The sequence below is a fragment of the Engystomops pustulosus genome, chromosome 5 (genome assembly GCF_040894005.1).
Source record: "Engystomops pustulosus chromosome 5, aEngPut4.maternal, whole genome shotgun sequence".
Taxonomy (NCBI): domain Eukaryota; kingdom Metazoa; phylum Chordata; class Amphibia; order Anura; family Leptodactylidae; genus Engystomops; species Engystomops pustulosus.
The window spans coordinates 17,708,159-17,729,581 of NC_092415.1; the positions used below are offsets into that span (position 1 = coordinate 17,708,159).

General features: G+C 43.7%; 1 protein-coding gene across 1 annotated transcript in view; it reads left to right on the forward strand.

Annotated features, from left to right (window-relative positions):
* Window positions 1-21,423, forward strand: part of MRPL13 (mitochondrial ribosomal protein L13) — a 42,181-nt gene that overhangs the window by 5,208 nt on the left and 15,550 nt on the right. Inside the window, exons 3-5 of the mRNA XM_072151248.1 lie at window positions 8,897-8,990; window positions 9,397-9,457; window positions 19,020-19,106. Of these exons, the coding sequence (XP_072007349.1) occupies window positions 8,897-8,990; window positions 9,397-9,457; window positions 19,020-19,106 (242 nt within the window). The remainder of the gene's footprint in view (window positions 1-8,896; window positions 8,991-9,396; window positions 9,458-19,019; window positions 19,107-21,423) is intronic.

The window sequence follows — 21,423 nt, forward strand, 5'->3', positions numbered from 1 at the left end:
AATCTATTGAGCCAGGCCTTTATAATAGGGTTACTTATTAAAGATGGCGACCTTTTCATGGGATTGGGTATATATATCAGGTTGGCGGGGGTCTGATACTGGGGTCCTCACCAATCAGTGCTTGAGGTGATACAGAGACACAAACCTGAGAAGTGGCTCCGTCCTCTGTGAAGTGGCCAAACTATGTCACAGCAGTTCAGCTGCCATACAAAAGAATGGATATGCACTTACACAACTTGGCCACTATACAGAGAGTGGAGCTGTTTTTTTTTAGTTTTGTTTTCTGCTTTAATTGAGCTGATCAGTGCATTCAATTCTCATCACAAGACTGGTAGGGCAGCTATGCAGCTATTATAAGGAATAATCTGGTAATCATTGTGGGTCGCCCACTAGGCACCCCACCAATCACTAGATCGTGGGTCCTGTTCTCCCTAATAAATGGAGAACCTTTTGGCACATACGCCCTGTACTACCACAGCAAGGAGAAATTTACATCCTGTCCCTCTAATCATTTGGGGGATGGGACCCCCAATCTTCCATACTCCCACCTATCATCTTGTAACCCCTTACCCTGTATATCAGAGAGAACTTATATAACTTGTGAAAACTTGAGACAATCCCTGTGAAGTTTAGTGGAAGTCCCACCATTGAGAACCTTCATTATTGGAAAAGCTGCAGAGCTGGTAAGTTTTCTATCATGGTGGTGTACTCTTCTCTGATCCTGTTTACAGTACTATGAGTCACTTCTGTATGCCTTGTATTGCTGGGGGTCCTTCCCCTGTCATATCCTAGCACTAGAATATGAGTTAACTCCCCACCACTCCCCAGTATTTGCTCTCCATAATCGGGTGTCAGAGGCCGCCCATAGATTTCATCACTAGTATACTGGGCAGCGCTGGCATCTCTCCGCAGTCGCTATCCCCTCTGGAATGTGAGCGATCCTCGCATTTCGGCTGTCAGGTTACGTGCGGGACATGTAGGAACACACCGGAGATGTTAATAATGCCTCCGCGCGCCGGCAGCTGCTCAGCACGGGGAGCTCCGCTGCTTTTCTCTCTGACAGATTTCTCCTGGTTTCTGGACAGACGCCACTTGCCCCCCAGTCACATAGCTGCCTGCACCTCACCTGCCTCCAGAGTCTTCTAGTCTACATCCACACTCGCTGATAGGGGAGGGGGCACATACTTCTCATTACAAGAATGCGCTGATCAGCCGGTGGGCACTTGGTGGTTGTGGATGGTCTTGTCTACATTTAAAGCTCAAAAACTCTCCGCACTACAACTCCCAGCATGCACACCTGCTCTGCTCCTGTTATAGAAAGCCCCATAGAAGGAAATGGAGCATGCTGGGAGATGTACTTTTGCAACAGCAACTACAATGAACATACCCTGCTTTGATGTCTGCAGCAGAAGTGCCTTATCTGTCTAATATCACCAGGCACCGCAGTCACAGGAGCAGGGACTGTGATTGCAGTTCCTTCTTCTGTAACCCCTGTTTGGCCTTGGGTGCATGGAGATCAAAATTAGAGAACAATGTCTGATCACTTGATTTTTTTTCCGGAAATAATGTAATCTCCATTAATCAACATTTGATGGATTATTTGTATAAGGCAGTGGTGGCGAACCTATGGCACGGGTGCCAGAGGTGGCACTCAGAGCCCTTTCTGTGGGCACCCAGGACTTCACCCCAACACAGTTTCCCAGATACAACCTTGGCTGCCAGGACTACAGGAGGAGAGAGAAGGTGTGGATAGAGATGGATTGTCATTGGAGCTCCTGCTCTGGGTCCCCTGATCCTTCCTCTTCAGGAGATCCTGGAGGGAAGCTACAAACAAAATTTCTCCATCATCTTTCTATTGTATTGGTGAATACGATTAAAACCTGTGATACAGCAGAGATCAATAAGTTACTGCTTAAATTCTCATGTTGACACTTTGCGACATACAAGTGGGTTTTGGTTGTAGCTTAGGCACTCTGTCTCCAAAAGGTTCCCCATCACTGGTATAAGGGGTCACCATATACCAAAATATATCCCCATAAAACGTGATGATCGTAATTGGAGAACAGCAATGACTGGAGCACAGAGTAAGATTGTAAGGACAGGAGACGTGTCAGTACCGGCCGCAGGACCTCACTAGTCTCTCACACGGATCTGCTCCGCTCTTCGTCCAGTCTCTTCCACAGTTCTGTGACTGTTGTGGGTGTCTTGTCACCAAGGATTTTCCCGAGGTTTTCTATTGGGTTTAGATGAGGACTCTGAGCTGTCAATGTTTTTGGGTACAAGGAGCTGCTTTACCTGATTTGCTGTGTGACAGGGGACATGGTCCTGCATGAAAATTGCTGCTGATTGAGTGAAGAACACAAGGAAGGAGCCACGTGTTGTTAAAGAAGGTTCTGATACAAACTTGCATTCGCTCTGCCATGTAGCTGTAAGAGAGGTTCAGAAAACATTTCCCAAAACATGACACTTCCTCCACCACATTTCACTGACTTCTTTACACACTTTGGGTTCAATCTTTCCTTATTTTTTCAAAGAACATTATGTTTCTCATTAGACTCAAATAAATGAAACTTTATTTCATCACTAAAATGAACTGTGGATCACATTTCCTCCCTCTGTCTTTTAGAGGGTGAGCAGCCTTCTTGGGGGACTTGAATGAGTTTGTGATGTTGCAAAGATGCAATATTCTCGACATCACAGACTTGGGGTGACCAACTTCTCTTACTATGGCTAATCGGGTCACCCCTTTATCTGGACAACCGGCTGCTGGGTGGGTTTCAGTCACTTTGGAACGGCACAACATTTTTGCCAAGTCAGTGAAAACTGGAAAGTACGGCGCCACTTACATTGGGTTTGTCAGATCACTATGGAATTTAGCACCAGGGGCCACATTAACACCAAAAACTTGCAGATATCCAAAGTGTTCTCTAATAGTGATCAGTGTCTCTTACAATGATCTCATTTATATTTTTATTCTGTGCTTTAGAAAAGGAAATAAGCTTAAAATACTGACCTGTTACTCATGTCAGGATATAATCACATAGGTGTTCTCTAATTTTGCTCTCCAGTGTACAAGGAAGGGTCCACCAAATAGGTGTCATCTGATAATTATCTGAAGTGTTTGGTTATCTTTAGAATATGACGTGGGCCACCCACTCCAAAATCATCCCAGAAGTGAGACCAGCAGGATTGGAGATAACAAAGTGATTGGTGACGATCCAACGATCCAACTGCTGGGACCCCCCCTATGATCACGAGAAATGGACCACCAGTGATCCCCAGAGTATGAGGATCCATTTCTCACAGTTGGCTGAGCGGCAGGTTGAGCGTGCCTACTGCCACTCCAATAGTATGGAAGTATTGGAAATTGCCTGGTTATCACTAGCACTGTCACAGGGAATAAGAGACCCGGGCACTGTGCTCAGCAATTGCTTATGTTCCCATACTAATGAACGGACTGGCAGTGGGCACGTTTAACCTGCTGCTCCACCCTTTAGTTAGAACAGGACTCCTGTACTCTAGTCCTGTGGTTTGGAAATCACAAGCAAACTTTGGACAACACATTTAAAGGGAACCTGTCACCAGATTGTACCCTGCTAAACTACCACCCCCCTCTCCAAGTAATGCAAAAATGACTCCCCTCACCTCATTTGCACATGAGACGAGTCAAGTTTAGAGGCTGCAGAGTGAGAGTCAATTCAGAAGTGCCTATCTTCTTTTCTATAGCACCAAGAAGCATGCTGCTGGTGTCATATTAAAGATAAGAATCTCAAATTTCAGATTTCATTATTGTTCTGTGAGCTACAGAACCAGACATAGTCACCACTAAATAAATTTGTGGAAACTGGAACTTTATCTGCAACTCGCATTCCTAACTATGTACTTAGACTTCACATAAAAGAGAGAATTGTATAAAAGATATTTCATCCTCTACCTGAGGGGGCTAGTAAGTTAGTGGGGTAAAACCTGGTGACAGGTACCCTGTAAATTCTAGATTTCTGCAGATGAGCTTCTCTGTGCTCCAGACTGTGACTACTGGAGGACCAGATATCATGTAAAGGGGTGGAAAGGGGCATTGGAGAATGATGAAACCTGGTTGCACCTACGGACACAGCCCCGCCCCTAGAGCACTGAGAAGATTATTTGCATAAAGTTAAAAATTGCATCTTCTCATAATTGGTAGAAGATTCAGAAATGAGATAGATACATGTGGAAAGGTCATACAGTGTCCTACACAATGCTGCACCTGGTAGACGTCTCGTTCTCCTGTCAGGTGTAATATACTGGAGTCAGATCTGTGTAAATCATCCATTACCCCTAGAGAGGACTGACACCGGGTTACAAGAGCGTCTTGTAATCGCTCGTCATCCGGCGGATGCTTTGCGGTCGTGTATATAATGTGAGATCCCCACTGATAGATGTGGCCATGAATCATCCTCCATAACACAGTGTATCTGAGCAGTTTCACGGCGGCCATACATGTCTCGCACTGTGGCTGTCATCTCTGAGCAGTCTCACGGCGGCCATACATGTCTCACACTGTGGCTGTCATCTCTGAGCAGTCTCACGGCGGCCATACATGTCTCACACTGTGGCTGTCATCTCTGAGCAGTCTCACGGCGGCCATACATGTCTCACACTGTGGCTGTCATCTCTGAGCAGTCTCACGGCGGCCATACATGTCTTGCACTGTGGCTGTCATCTCTGAGCAGTCTCGTAGCGGCCATAAATGTCTCACGATGTGGGTATCATCTCCGAGCAGTCTCGCAGCGGCCATACGTCTCATGATGTGGCTATCATCTCTGAGCAGTCTCACAGCAGCCATACAAGTCTCATGATGTGGCTATCATCTCTGAGTAGTCTCACAGCAGCCATACAAGTCTCATGATGTGGCTATCATCTCTGAGCAGTCTCACAGCAGCCATACAAGTCTCATGATGTGGCTATCATCTCTGAGCAGTCTCACAGCAGCCATACAAGTCTCATGATGTGGCTATCATCTCTGAGCAGTCTCACAGCAGCCATACAAGTCTCATGATATGGCTATCATCTCTGAGCAGTCTCGCACTGTGGCTCTGAGCAGTCTCACTTCGGCCATACACATCTCGTGATGTGGCTATCATCTCTGAGCAGTCTCGCAGCAGCCATACACGTCTCATGATGTGGCTATCTTCTCTGAGCAGTCTCGCACTGTGGCTCTGAGCAGTCTCGCAGCAGCCATACACGTCTCATGATGTGGCTATCTTCTGTAGGTGTCGAGACTTGATCGGCTGACCTTGTCTCTGAGGCGTCTGTCATATGTGAATACTCGAGTGACAGCTGCTGGAGTTATACACCACGTGGAGCCTATGTGGAGGTCACACGCTGGATCTGTCCTGTCTGCTAGATGTGACCCCTCCCCCCCTCCTGCCTAGTCTACAAGTTTAGCATCATTATACCTTATGGGGGGGATCTATACTACCATCTCTCTGTCATGGTGGGTCATCTATGTTTAGTGTCATCCGTACTGCCAAAAGCAGATGACACCAGACTATAGGGGTTAAAAGGAAACTATCAGCAGGTGTGACCATACAGACTGCAGCTACTGGCATTGTCCCTGAAGAGATGTGTAATCATACCACTGCGTATATTGATGGTAGCAGCAGGATCACGAAACGTTGATTACTATTCCAGGATTGTAGCTTCCCCAACTCCTCACACTGCTGTGCTCTTATATCTATGCAGCAAGTGTTGGGTATTGTCCCTGGAGTGCTGGGTAATCAAACCTTTGTGGATTAAAATTTCAGGGTTGAAACTTGTACAAGTGCACCAGGGGTGTGTCCTCACACTGCTGTGTTCTCTGTGGATGGTATTAGAGCTGTGTAATCATACATTCATATGTGTTTTGAGTTGCAGCAGAACTATGAAATATGGATTTCTATTTTGGGACGATAACTTCTCCAAGTGGACTGAAGGCGTGTCCTCACACTGCTGTGCTCTGTGCAGCCAGTGTTAGGTTTGCAATCATACTTTCATGTGGCACCAGGACTGTAAAATACTGATTTATAGTTCAGGATATTGGCTTCTCAAAGTGTCCTCACACTGTTGTTCTCTGTGATCCCTGCAGTCAGTGTTAGGTATTGTCCCTGCAGAGATCCATAATCAGACCTTTGTGTATGTTGTCAGTAGCAGCAGAACTGTGAAATATGGATTCATATTCCAGGATTGTAGCTTCCCCAAGTGCACTGTGGGAGTGTCCTCGCACTGCTGTGCTCTTATCTGTATACAGACAGGTATTGTCCCTGGAGAGATGTGTAATCATACCATTATTTATGTGTTTGGAGGAAGTGATGGTCCAAGAAGACCAAATCATTTGCCACCCCCGCCGGGCCCAAGTGGGTTTTCCTTAATTCCTGGTGTGAGCACTGCGTGGAGAGCATGCTGTCTGCTTCCGGGACCCTTCTCCGTTCCTGGTGCTGGACCCCACTAATGTGATATTGAAGACCTATGGATAGTTTGTTTCCTTTTTGATTCCCCAATGGGTTTTTGGACCCTTTTCCTTCATGGGGCTGGATGTATACACTGGGGGTCAGTGTATCTCTTGCTGTACACGGGGTTAATCCCTCGGTGGTGTCTCCGGTATGTCAGGAATGGAGATGGCTATCATCCCGCTCTGGGTGATATCTCTCATGTTTTATGTTTTTTACTTTACACATAAGGCACATTTATGTCTGGATATGGTCAGGCCCCCGGGGGGTCCTAGAATCGTGATCACGTTACTTCGTTGGGTGCTGACAGGATTTTTCATGGGGCGTTTCGGTGACTGTCTTCACTTATGAGACCTCCACATTAGTAGGCGATTCATCTTCTAGTGCCGGACCGGTAATGGATCTCGCCGGTAGCCATGATGCTTCCTCTGACTGACACGTGGCTAATAGGACCTGTACATACCAAGCATACGAGTATGGGGGCCGCTATTACCTCCATCTGACCTTTCTGGAGGAAATTCCATAGGGAAAAAACATTTCTCCACTCAACTTTTGTAAATTTCATCAACAAAAACTCCTGCCGTCTTGTGTATGCAGCTCGCGCGCAGTCCTGCCGTCTTGTGTATGCAGCTCGCGCGCAGTCCTGCCGTCTTGTGTATGCAGTTTGCGCGCAGTCCTGCCGTCTTGTGTATGCAGCTCGCGCGCAGTCCTGCCGTCTTGTGTATGCAGCTCGCGCGCAGTCCTGCCGTCTTGTGTATGCAGCTCGCGCGCAGTCCTGCCGTCTTGTGTATGCAGCTCGCGCGCAGTCCTGCCGTCTTGTTTATGCAGCTCGCGCGCAGTCCTGCCGTCTTGTTTATGCAGCTCGCGCGCAGTCCTGCCGTCTTGTGTATGCAGCTCGCGCGCAGTCCTGCCGTCTTGTGTATGCAGCTCGCGCGCAGTCCTGCCGTCTTGTGTATGCAGCTCGCGCGCAGTCCTGCCGTCTTGTGTATGCAGCTCGCGCGCAGTCCTGCCGTCTTGTGTATGCAGCTCGCGCGCAGTCCTGCCGTCTTGTGTATGCAGCTCGCGCGCAGTCCTGCCGTCTTGTGTATGCAGCTCGCGCGCAGTCCTGCCGTCTTGTGTATGCAGCTCGCGCGCTGTCCTGCCGTCTTGTGTATGCAGCTCGCGCGCAGTCCTGCCGTCTTGTGTATGCAGCTCGCGCGCAGTCCTGCCGTCTTGTGTATGCAGCTCGCGCGCAGTCCTGCCGTCTTGTGTATGCAGCTCGCGCGCAGTCCTGCCGTCTTGTGTATGCAGCTCGCGCGCAGTCCTGCCGTCTTGTGTATGCAGCTCGCGCGCAGTCCTGCCGTCTTGTGTATGCAGCTCGCGCGCAGTCCTGCCGTCTTGTGTATGCAGCTCGCGCGCAGTCCTGCCGTCTTGTGTATGCAGCTCGCGCGCAGTCCTGTGTGGCTCTGTGACTTCAGGATGTGCGTTGTGGCTGCTTCTCTATAAACGATGAATATGTAGGATCTGACAAGACATTAACATTGTAGTCTGTTAGGCGAAGTTCACACTCCGCTTTTCCCTATATATAACTCCGTCAAAGAAAAAAATGGATGATAAATAAACTCGATATAAGAGTTAATTAAGAGTTTATTATGACAAATCATCGATCTGTCTTCTGTACATCTATCTAACTCGCTGTATCTCTCTGACGTCTCTTTGAGCAGGCCTGTTCTAGTTGCTCATGGCAACCAATCAGAGCTCAGCTTTCATTTTTCCACAACTGTTTATAAAATGAAAGCTGAGCTCTGATTGGTTTCAATGGGCAACTAGAACAGTTTTACCTCTAAGAGTCTTAAGATAAATCCCCCCATAATATACCTCTATCTGTGTCTATCTATATCCATCTCTCTCTCTCCATCTCACATTGACATCAATGTAAAAATGATCAGATTTACAATTTTTCAAACGGAAAAAAGTTTTCCTTTTCTCCGTAAAGGAACGCATAAATAACAGGCGACGGAACATAAACATAACATACAACATAAAATGTACAATCTCATCGTTTTCTAGTATCTCTGTCACCTTGTGTGTGAATTTCAGTTCACTTCTAGTTGCTAGTAGGAGATCTAGCTGCTGTGACTCCCTCCTCCCCCTCCCTCCTCCATAGACAGCCATGTAATCTGCCCCTCACTGAGCTGCTGTCCTCTTGCTAGCAAGACCGAATTTACAGAAATAAAGCAGTAAAAAAACGGATTGTTAGGAAAGGAGGGAGGATGATAAGAGCCAAAGTAATAGGAGAAGGAAGCACTTTCCTCTGATAGGATATTACACAGATTCTTGCAGTCAGTTTGTTGAAAAGTTATTGACCACTTACTGATTAGTATAAGAAATATGTGATTCTCCTTGCGCTCAGGCGGAGGGATAGTGATGTTGTGGTCTGTGTCGTGCAGGTGACTGCGGAGACCACGTGGTGGTGAAGAACACCGGACACATCGCCTTCTCCGGAAATAAATGGGAACAGAAAGTTTATTCTTCACATACAGGGTAAGTTAAAGGGGCGGTCTGGGATATTCCTACCATGCACAGCGCTGCACTTTGTATAGTGGTGGTATTTGGTATTACAGCTCAGCTCCTTTCACTGGCATAGGATGTAGTTATAACCATCTCCTATGACCACTAGACATAAAAATCCTGCTGAAAATATATATATATATATACATTGCTCATATAGCCAAAAATATACACGCGAGACCGTGCCGTGGGATCCCGCTCCTGTCGTGGTCAAGTGATCACTCGTTTATAGCCAGGAGGGTCAAGGTCACCTACAGGTAGCCTAAGTTTCAGCCTGTGACAAAGAACAGGGACTACACCTGATCTTTACGCGATCTTAGTTGTCTTGATTTGGGTCTTTCAGGATACTAATAACTCTTAATAATTTCTTAATTTTCAGATATCCCGGAGGCTTTAAACAAGTCACAGCAGCTGCCCTCCACCGGAAGGACCCCACTGCTGTGAGTAACCCAGGTCACCATTACATCACGGTTACAGGAAATCTACCATGAAAATCCATCCTGATACACCAGGGACATTACTCATAGATCCAGGCACCGGGACTGTGGTATCTTCTTATTTTTGTTATCCATGGCCTTCTTCCTTCTAAAATCAACTTTTAAAATTATGCTTAGGAGCCAGAAGAGGTATGGTGGGGTGTTACCAGAGCCCCTCTGTGCTGTAGCTTCAAAGGAACACTTCCCCCTCTTGCTGTGTCTTCAGACTTACTCTGCTGCCATGAAATTACATAGGGCAGAGGGAGAGGAAAGTGCTGAGGGGGGATAAAAGTGTAACAGCTTGGAAACTACAGCAAGGAGCGGCTCTGGTAACGCCCCCCCCATAGCACTCCTGGCTCATTAGCATAATTGTTAAAGTGGATTTTAGAAGGAAGGAGACCATGAATAACAAATATAAGAAGATTACCACAGTTACAGTGTCTGGATCTATGAGTAATTTCCCTGGTTTATCATGATGGATTTTTTAAGAGATTACCGTATTTTTCGGATTATAAGGCACACCATCAATAAATTCCTGTTAAAACGTCTAGGTTCATATATATAAGGGTGAATGACCAGCAGGTGGCAGACCTGTGCACAGTTCAAGGCAGCTGTTATCTGTAAGTAAGGTTCATATATAAGGCGCACTGGACTATAAGGCGCACCTTTTGATTTGAGTAAATCCAAGGATTTTTTGTGCGCCTTCTAGTCCGAAAAATACGGTAATCCATTATAAGATGCAGTGCCGTCACTTACTGCATTGTAAGTTACCAGGACCACCCAGAGGTAAGACTGTCAGGGGCCTCAAAGATCAGATCCCAATCATAATAATAGACAGAACATCGACAACCAAAAAAATTATCCCAAAAAAACATCAGAACTTGTGACTTTTTTTGTAGCATTGTTTGACTTTATGGGTCCTTCAGTATTTTTTTAATAAAGTCTCAAGGAACCGTGGTTGGTAAATCCTATTTTAGGGTTTAATGATTCCCATGACACCCCCTTTAACTGTGAGTTGGCAGCATCTCTGTACTTGGCATGGGCAACCTGATACTGGAGTTCACCTGTCTGACCTCTGATCTTCCAGTCAGGTAAGTAGCTGATTTTCCTATGGGCGGCCATTGTGCAGTTCTAGGAGACAAGGATGAGAGCTGCTACTGAAGGGATCTGCCCGGATCACTGGCAGGGGCCATGTACATTCTCTCTCCAGATACAAATTATGAACATGCCATATTCTTAACCCCATCACCCCCAGTCGTGACGGGACAAGTGCATATTTTACTCTGTGCCCGTGTGATCACAGGACAGATCTCACCCGTCACTCATATCCCCCACAGAGGATTCTCTTCTCTGTACCAGTCCTCCATCCCCGGGCTACATCCACTGACGGCATAAATCATTTACACACGGTAATATTTTACCTCTTTTTGCCAAAGGGAGAAATGTTAATGGAGAGATCATAATAGTTAAGATTTCACCTGCCGCTACTAGAGGAGACACCGAACGGCCTGATGTCTGATAACTAAATATATTTCTATAGTACTTATATTATTGCACATGGGGCCAGTATTATAGTAGTTATATTCTTGTACATAGGGGGCAGTATTATAGTAGTTATATTCTTGTACATAGGGGCAGTATTATAGTAGTTATATTCCTGTACATAGGGGGCAGTATTATAGTAGTTATATTCTTGTACATAGGGGGCAGTATTATAGTAGTTATATTCTTGTACATAGGGGGCAGTATTATAGTAGTTATATTCTTGTACATAGGGGGCAGTATTATAGTAGTTATATTCTTGTACATAGGGGGGCATATTATAGTAGTTATATTCTTGTACATAGGGGGCAGTATTATAGTAGTTATATTCTTGTACATGGGGGGCAGTATTATAGTAGTTATATTATTGCACATGGGGCCAGTATTATAGTAGTTATATTCTTGTACATAGGGGGCAGTATTATAGTAGTTATATTCTTGTACATAGGGGGCAGTATTATAGTAGTTATATTCTTGTACATAGGGGCAGTATTATAGTAGTTATATTCTTGTACATAGGGGGCTGTATTATAGTAGTTATATTCTTGTACATAGGGGGCAGTATTATAGTAGTTATATTCTTGTACATAGGGGGGCATATTATAGTAGTTATATTCTTGTACATAGGGGGCAGTATTATAGTAGTTATATTCTTGTACATAGGGGGCAGTATTATAGTAGTTATATTCCTGTACATAGGGGGCAGTATTATAGTAGTTATATTCTTGTACATAGGGGGCAGTATTATAGTAGTTATATTCCTGTACATAGGGGGCAGTATTATAGTAGTTATATTCCTGTACATAGGGGGCAGTATTATAGTAGTTATATTCCCGTACATAGGGGGCAGTATTATAGTAGTTATATTCTTGTACATAGGGGGCAGTATTATAGTAGTTATATTCTTGTACATAGGGGGCAGTATTATAGTAGTTATATTCTTGTACATAGGAGGCAGTATTATAGTAGTTATATCCCTGTACATAGGGGGCAGTATTATAGTAGTTATATTCTTGTACATAGGGGTCAGTATTATAGTAGTTATATTCCTGTACATAGGGGGCAGTATTATAGTAGTTATATTCCTGTACATAGGGGGCAGTATTATAGTAGTTACATTCTTGTACATAGGGGGCAGTATTATAGTAGTTATATTCTTGTACATAGGGGGCAGTATTATAGTAGTTATATTCTTGTACATAGGGGGCAGTATTATAGTAGTTATATTCTTGTACATAGGGGGCAGTATTATAGTAGTTATATTCTTGTACATAGGGGGGCATATTATAGTAGTTATATTCTTGTACATAGGGGGCAGTATTATAGTAGTTATATTCTTGTACATGGGGGGCAGTATTATAGTAGTTATATTATTGCACATGGGGCCAGTATTATAGTAGTTATATTCTTGTACATAGGGGGCAGTATTATAGTAGTTATATTCTTGTACATAGGGGGCAGTATTATAGTAGTTATATTCTTGTACATAGGGGGCAGTATTATAGTAGTTATATTCTTGTACATAGGGGCAGTATTATAGTAGTTATATTCTTGTACATAGGGGGCTGTATTATAGTAGTTATATTCTTGTACATAGGGGGCAGTATTATAGTAGTTATATTCTTGTACATAGGGGGGCATATTATAGTAGTTATATTCTTGTACATAGGGGGCAGTATTATAGTAGTTATATTCTTGTACATAGGGGGCAGTATTATAGTAGTTATATTCCTGTACATAGGGGGCAGTATTATAGTAGTTATATTCTTGTACATAGGGGGCAGTATTATAGTAGTTATATTCCTGTACATAGGGGGCAGTATTATAGTAGTTATATTCCTGTACATAGGGGGCAGTATTATAGTAGTTATATTCCCGTACATAGGGGGCAGTATTATAGTAGTTATATTCTTGTACATAGGGGGCAGTATTATAGTAGTTATATTCTTGTACATAGGGGGCAGTATTATAGTAGTTATATTCTTGTACATAGGGGTCAGTATTATAGTAGTTATATTCCTGTACATAGGGGGCAGTATTATAGTAGTTATATTCCTGTACATAGGGGGCAGTATTATAGTAGTTACATTCTTGTACATAGGGGGCAGTATTATAGTAGTTATATTCTTGTACATAGGGGGCAGTATTATAGTAGTTATATTCTTGTACATAGGGGGCAGTATTATAGTAGTTATATTCTTGTACATAGGGGGCAGTATTATAGTAGTTATATTCTTGTACATAGGGGGCAGTATTATACTAGTTATATTCTTGTACATAGGGGGCAGTATTATACTAGTTATATTCTTGTACATAGGGGCAGTATTATAGTAGTTATATTCTTGTACATAGGGGACAGTATTATAGTAGTTATATTCTTGTACATAGGGGGGCATATTATAGTAGTTATATTCCTGTACATAGGGGGCAGTATTATAGTAGTTATATTCCTGTACATAGGGGGCAGTATTATAGTAGTTATATTCTTGTACATAGGAGGCAGTATTATAGTAGTTATATCCCTGTACATAGGGGGCAGTATTATAGTAGTTATATTCTTGTACATAGGGGGCAGTATTATAGTAGTTATATTCTTGAACATAGGGGGCAGTATTATAGTAGTTATATTCTTGTACATAGGGGGCAGTATTATAGTAGTTATATTCTTGTACATAGGGGTCAGTATTATAGTAGTTATATTCTTGTACATAGGGGGCAGTATTATACTAGTTATATTCTTGTACATAGGGGCAGTATTATAGTAGTTATATTCTTGTACATAGGGGGCAGTATTATACTAGTTATATTCTTGTACATAGGAGGCAGTATTATAGTAGTTATATTCTTGTACCTAGGGGGTAGTATTATAGTGGTAATATTCTTGTACATAGGGGGCAGTATTATAGTAGTTATATTCTTGTACATAGTGGACAGTATTATAGTAGTTATATTCTTGTACCTAGGGGGTAGTATTATAGTAGTTATATTCTTGTACATGGGGGCAGTATTATAGTAGTTATATTCTTGTACATAGAGGGCAGTATCATAGTAGTTATATTCTTGTACATAGGGGGCAGTATTATAGTAGTTATATTCTTGTACATAGGGGAGATTATTATAGTAGTTATATTCTTGTACATGGGGGCAGTATTATAGTAGTTATATTCTTGTACATAGAGGGCAGTATTATAGTAGTTATATTCTTGTACATAGGGGGCAGTATTATAGTAGTTATATTCTTGTACATAGGGGAGATTATTATAGTAGTTATATTCTTGTACATGGGGGCAGTATTATAGTAGTTATATTCTTGTACATAGGGGAGATTATTATAGTAGTTATATTCTTGTACATGGGGGCAGTATTATAGCAGTTATATTCTTGTACATAGGGGGCAGTATTATAGTAGTTATATTCTTGTACATAGAGGGCAGTATTATAGTAGTTATATTCTTGTACATAGGGGAGATTATTATAGTAGTTATATTCTTGTACATAGGGGACAGTATTATAGTAGTTATATTCTTGTACATAGGGGGGCATATTATAGTAGTTATATTCCTGTACATAGGGGGCAGTATTATAGTAGTTATATTCCTGTACATAGGGGGCAGTATTATAGTAGTTATATTCTTGTACATAGGAGGCAGTATTATAGTAGTTATATCCCTGTACATAGGGGGCAGTATTATAGTAGTTATATTCTTGTACATAGGGGGCAGTATTATAGTAGTTATATTCTTGAACATAGGGGGCAGTATTATAGTAGTTATATTCTTGTACATAGGGGGCAGTATTATAGTAGTTATATTCTTGTACATAGGGGTCAGTATTATAGTAGTTATATTCTTGTACATAGGGGGCAGTATTATACTAGTTATATTCTTGTACATAGGGGCAGTATTATAGTAGTTATATTCTTGTACATAGGGGGCAGTATTATACTAGTTATATTCTTGTACATAGGAGGCAGTATTATAGTAGTTATATTCTTGTACCTAGGGGGTAGTATTATAGTGGTAATATTCTTGTACATAGGGGGCAGTATTATAGTAGTTATATTCTTGTACATAGTGGACAGTATTATAGTAGTTATATTCTTGTACCTAGGGGGTAGTATTATAGTAGTTATATTCTTGTACATGGGGGCAGTATTATAGTAGTTATATTCTTGTACATAGAGGGCAGTATCATAGTAGTTATATTCTTGTACATAGGGGGCAGTATTATAGTAGTTATATTCTTGTACATAGGGGAGATTATTATAGTAGTTATATTCTTGTACATGGGGGCAGTATTATAGTAGTTATATTCTTGTACATAGAGGGCAGTATTATAGTAGTTATATTCTTGTACATAGGGGGCAGTATTATAGTAGTTATATTCTTGTACATAGGGGAGATTATTATAGTAGTTATATTCTTGTACATGGGGGCAGTATTATAGTAGTTATATTCTTGTACATAGGGGAGATTATTATAGTAGTTATATTCTTGTACATGGGGGCAGTATTATAGCAGTTATATTCTTGTACATAGGGGGCAGTATTATAGTAGTTATATTCTTGTACATAGAGGGCAGTATTATAGTAGTTATATTCTTGTACATAGGGGAGATTATTATAGTAGTTATATTCTTGTACATAGGGAGCAGTATTATAGTAGTGTTATTCCTGTACATAGGTGGCAGTATTATAGTAGTTATATTCTTGTACATAGGGGGCAGTATTATAGTAGTTATATTCTTGTACATAGGGAGCAGTATTATAGTAGTTATATTCTTGTACATAGGGGGAGTATTATAGTAGTTATATTCTTGTACATAGGGGCAGTATTATAGTAGTTATATTCTTGTACATAGGGGGCAGTATTATAGTAGTTATATTCCTGTACATAGGTGGGCAGTATTATAGTAGTTATATTCTTGTACATAGGGGGCAGTATTATAGTAGCTATATTCTTGTACATAGGGGGCAGTATTATAGTAGTTATATTCTTGTACATAGGGGGCAGTATTATAGTAGTTATATTCTTGTACATAGGGGGCAGTATTATAGTAGTTATATTCTTGTACATAGGGGGCAGTATTATAGTAGTTATATTCTTGTACATAGGGAGCAGTATTATAGTAGTTATATTCTTGTACATAGGGGGCAGTATTATAGTAGTTATATTCTTGTACATAGGGGGCAGTATTATAGTAGTTACATTCTTGTACATAGTGGGCAGTATTATAGTAGTTATATTCTTGTACATAGGGGGCAGTATTATAGTAGTTATATTCTTGTACATAGGGGGCAGTATTATAGTAGTTATATTCTTGTACATAGGGGGCAGTATTATAGTAGTTATATTCTTGTACATAGGGGGCAGTATTATAGTAGTTATATTCCTGTACATAGGTGGGCAGTATTATAGTAGTTATATTCCCGTACATAGGGGGCAGTATTATAGTAGTTATATTCTTGTACATAGGGGGCAGTATTATAGTAGTTATATTCTTGTACATAGGGGGCAGTATTATAGTAGTTATATTCTTGTACATAGGGGGCAGTATTATAGTAGTTATATTCTTGTACATAGGGGCAGTATTATAGTGGTTACATTCTTGTACATAGGGAACAGTATTATAGTAGTTATATTCTTGTACATGGGGGCAGTATTATAGTAGTTATATTCTTGTACATAGGGGGCAGTATTATAGTAGTTATATTCCTGTACATGGGGGCAGTATTATAGTAGTTATATTCTTGTACATAGGGGGCAGTATTATAGTAGTTATATTCTTGTACATAGGGGGCAGTATTATAGTAGTTATATTCTTGTACATAGGGGGCAGTATTATAGTAGTTATATTCTTGTACATGGGGGGCAGTATTATAGTATCTATATTATTGTACGTGGGGGCAGTATTATAGTTATATTTTTGTACATAGGGGGCAGTATTATACTAATATTCTTGGACATGGGAGTAGTATATAGGAACTAGCTGTTTGGGCAAATTCTGCATATTTTGTTTTGTTTCTAGACAGTGTCATGGTTATTTATAGTGGCTATGTCTGGTATTGCAGTACTGTAGTTTATTATTGTAGCTCATCTCTGTAATGCCAGCGTCGTTCTTCACCATTAAGATATTGATGGCCTTCCCTAAGCACATACTCCCTCATTTTGTGTGGCCCAAAGGTGATATGGACATAGAGCAAACATCATAAGGTTCTCCTTATATCTGGCATCTTTATTATATCCTAATACGCAGACACTCACCTACAAACCACATTAAGATAAAGTGAAAAATTCATGTAACCTTCAGTTCAAATCGAGGGCAACATCTGCCTGGAGTCTCCATTCTCTGCCTCTATCTGTATTCTGGTTTCCTCCTACATCTCATACACACACAGAGAAGTTTTTACCTTCCTATAAAATTGGCTTTAGATCAGTGGATTAGATTGTGAGCTCTGGTGTACAGATTCATGTAAATACATTCATTCTGTGAATTATTGGAATACAATATGTGATAAATCTTAGTTGTATAACTTCTGTTTCCACCTCGCAGTTTGTTTGTAACCACTAGATGGCAGTAAAACTTTTCATTCTGAGATTTTCCTTCCACTGATGGACATTAATGTATAGAACAGCTGTGGTTCTCCCCCTCTATGTGCCAGACTGCAGAATATTGACATTACTTGGATTTTGTAAGGGCATTGAACACATTAGGAATTCTTGTATGAAAGGGGTTTACTCATTGGATGAAATGAGTCCTTTGACCCAAACTCTGCCAATGCTTACCACCGCCGCCACTGAAAACGCAAGTACCGGTGCCACCGAGAAGCCACAGGGTGGTAAATGTGTTTATTTTTTTTCCCACCCTTTTCTTGGAATTTTCCATATTCCTGGAAAACCCCTTTAAATGAAATCAAAATCCATCCTGATAAACTCATAGATCCAGGCACCGGGACTGTGGTAATCTTCTTATATTTCTTATCCATGGCCTCCTTCCTTCCTAATTATGCTTATAAACCAGAAGGGCTCTGGAGCTGTTACCAGAGTCCCTCTTTGCTAAAGCTTTACAGGCTGTTACACTGTCCAGGAGCACTTCCCTCTGCCTACTGTAATCTCACTTATTGGGAGGGGAAAGTGCTCCTGGACAGTGTAACAGCTTGTGAAACTACTTCCCGGAGGGGCTCTGGTAACACCCCCATAGTCCTTCTGGTTCATTAGTATAATTTAGAAGGAATGAGGCAGAGGGTAACAAATATAAGAAGATTACCACAGTCATTGTGCCTGGATCTATGAGAAGTGTCGCTAGATTATCCTGATGGATTTTGATGGTAGTTCCTTAAAATAATCGGCCAGCCGTGTAATCTGTGGACAGGACCCCCAGAGCAGGAGTCGCCCCCCCCCCCCCCCCCCCCCCCCCCGTCCCTGGCTCCATCATATTTGTATGTGGGGAAAAAAAGGGAATCCAAAGTCTAAAGTTAAAAATTCCATTTGCAGTCATCTAGGGCTCCGTATACGGGGAGGTATAACTGTTGTGAGTAGGGATCACATTCCTTCCTTCTAGAGCTTGGTAATCCATGATGGACATGGATTCTGTAATCCTCCATGTATGTCTGGCGCGTCACTATTCATGTCCGCTAATAACCGGGCTGTTGCGTTTTGTGATGGGGACCAGCACTTGGAGGTAGAAGGATGGAAGAGAAAATGAAGATCTCACTACCTAACGGGATCTCCCAGATTTAGCTAATGAGGCTCGCTGAGGGAGTGGGGGTGTCACGTGAAGGACCCCTGTCCCGCTCCCCCGCCTTTCCTGGCATTACTGCAGGTATCACATAGGTTATCTTGTAATGTCGGACATTGGCTTGGTGTAATACACTATATGCATGTAGTAGAGCTGTCATTGTCTGGCTCTCTGCAGGAGTCCTGCACGTGTCTGACCGCACATGTCTGACCGCACGTGTCTGACCGCACATGTCTTCATCTTTCAGATTGTTAAAAAGGCCGTGTATGGGATGCTACCGAAAAACCTTCACCGGAGAACCATGATGACGAGGCTGCACTTATTCCCTGAAGAGGTGAGTACCTGATGGTTACTGATGGGGAGAGACTTGCTGGCTATGATAGAGAGGTGTCAGGACACACAGGACATGGCAGCTCCCTGTGTATGGGGGGTGTAGTCACAGAGGTCAGAGCTCCCATGCTTTCCCCTGACCACTGCTGGCTATGATAGAAAGGTGTCAGGACACAGGACATGGCAGCTCGCTGTGTATGGGGGGGTGTAGTCACAGAGGTCAGAGCTCCCATGCTTTCCCCTGACCACTGCTGGCTATGATAGAAAGGTGTCAGGACACACAGGACATGGCAGCTCGCTGTGTATGGGGGGTGTAGTCACAGAGGGGTCAGAGCACCCATGCTTTCCCCTGACCACTGCTGGCTATGATAGAAAGGTGTCAGGACACACAGGACATGGCAGCTCGCTGTGTATGGGGGGTGTAGTCACAGGGAGGTCAGAGCGCCCATGCTGACCCCTGACCACTGCTGGCTATGATAGAAAGGTGTCAGGACACACAGGACATGGCAGCTCGCTGTGTATGGTGGGTGTAGTCACAGAGAGGTCAGAGCGCCCATGCTGACCCCTGACCACTGCTGGCTATGATAGAGAGGTGTCAGGACACACAGGACATGGCAGCTCGCTGTGTATGGGGTGCAGTCACAGAGAGGTCAGAGCGCCCATGCTGACCCCTGACCACTGCTGGCTATGATAGAGAGGTGTCAGGACACACAGGACATGGCAGCTCGCTGTGTATGGGGGGTGTAGTCACAGGGAGGTCAGAGCGCCCATGCTGACCCCTGACCACTGCTGGCTATGATAGAAAGGTGTCAGGACACACAGGACATGGCAGCTCGCTGTGTATGAGGGGTGTAGTCACAGAGAGGTCAGAGCACCCATGCTGACCCCTGACCACTGCTGGCTATGATAGAAAGGTGTCAGGACACACAGGACATGGCAGCACGCTGTGTATGGGGTGGGTAGTCACAGAAGGGTCATAGCACCCATGCTGACCCCTGACCACTGCTTGCTATGATAGAAAGGTGTCAGGACACACAGGACATGGCAGCTCGCTGTGTATGGGGGATGTAGTCACAGAAGGGTCAGAGCGCCCATGCTGATCCCTGACCACTGCTGGCTATGATAGAAAGGTGTCAGGACACACAGGACATGGAAGCTCGCTGTGTATGGGGGATGTAGTCACAGAAGGGTCAGAGCGCCCATGCTGATCCCTGACCACTGCTGGCTATGATAGAAAGGTGTCAGGACACACAGGACATGGCAGCACGCTGTGTATGGGGGGTGTAGTCACAGAAGGGTCATAGCACCCATGCTGACCCCTGACCCCTGCTGGCTATGATAGAAAGGTGTCAGGACACACAGGACATGGCAGCTCGCTGTGTATGGGGGGTGTAGTCACAGAGGGGTCAGAGCGCCCATGCTGACCCCTGACCACTGCTGGCTATGATAGAAAGGTGTCAGGACACACAGGACATGGCAGCTCGCTGTGTATGGGGGGTGTAGTCACAGAAGGGTCATAGCACCCATGCTGACCCCTGACCACTGCTGGCTATGATAGAAAGGTGTCAGGACACACAGGACATGGCAGCTCGCTGTGTATGGGGGATGTAGTCACAGAAGGGTCAGAGCACCCATGCTGACCCCTGACCACTGCTGGCTATGATAGAAAGGTGTCAGGACACACAGGACATGGCAGCTCGCTGTGTATGGGGGGTGTAGTCACAGAAGGGTCATAGCACCCATGCTGACCCCTGACCACTGCTGGCTATGATAGAAAGGTGTCAGGACACACAGGACATGGCAGCTCGCTGTGTATAGGGGGTGTAGTCACAGAGAGGTCAGTGCGTCCATGCTGATCCCTGACCACTGCTTGCTATGATAGAAAGGTGTCAGGACACACAGGACATGGCAGCACGCTGTGTATGGGGGGTGTAGTCACAGAAGGGTCATAGCACCCATGCTGACCCCTGACCACTGCTGGCTATGATAGAAAGGTGTCAGGACATGGCAGCTCGCTGTGTATGGGGGGTGTAGTCACAGAGAGGTCAGAGCACCCATGCTGACCCCTGACCACTGCTGGCTATGATAGAAAGGTATCAGGACACAGGACATGGCAGCTCGCTGTGTATGGGGGATGTAGTCACAGAGGGGTCAGAGCGTCCATGCTGACCCCTGACCACTGCTGGCTATGATAGAAAGGTGTCAGGACACAGGACATGGCAGCTCGCTGTGTATAGGGGGTGTAGTCACAGAGGGGTCAGAGCGTCCATGCTGACCCCTGACCACTGCTGGCTATGATAGAAAGGTGTCAGGACACAGGA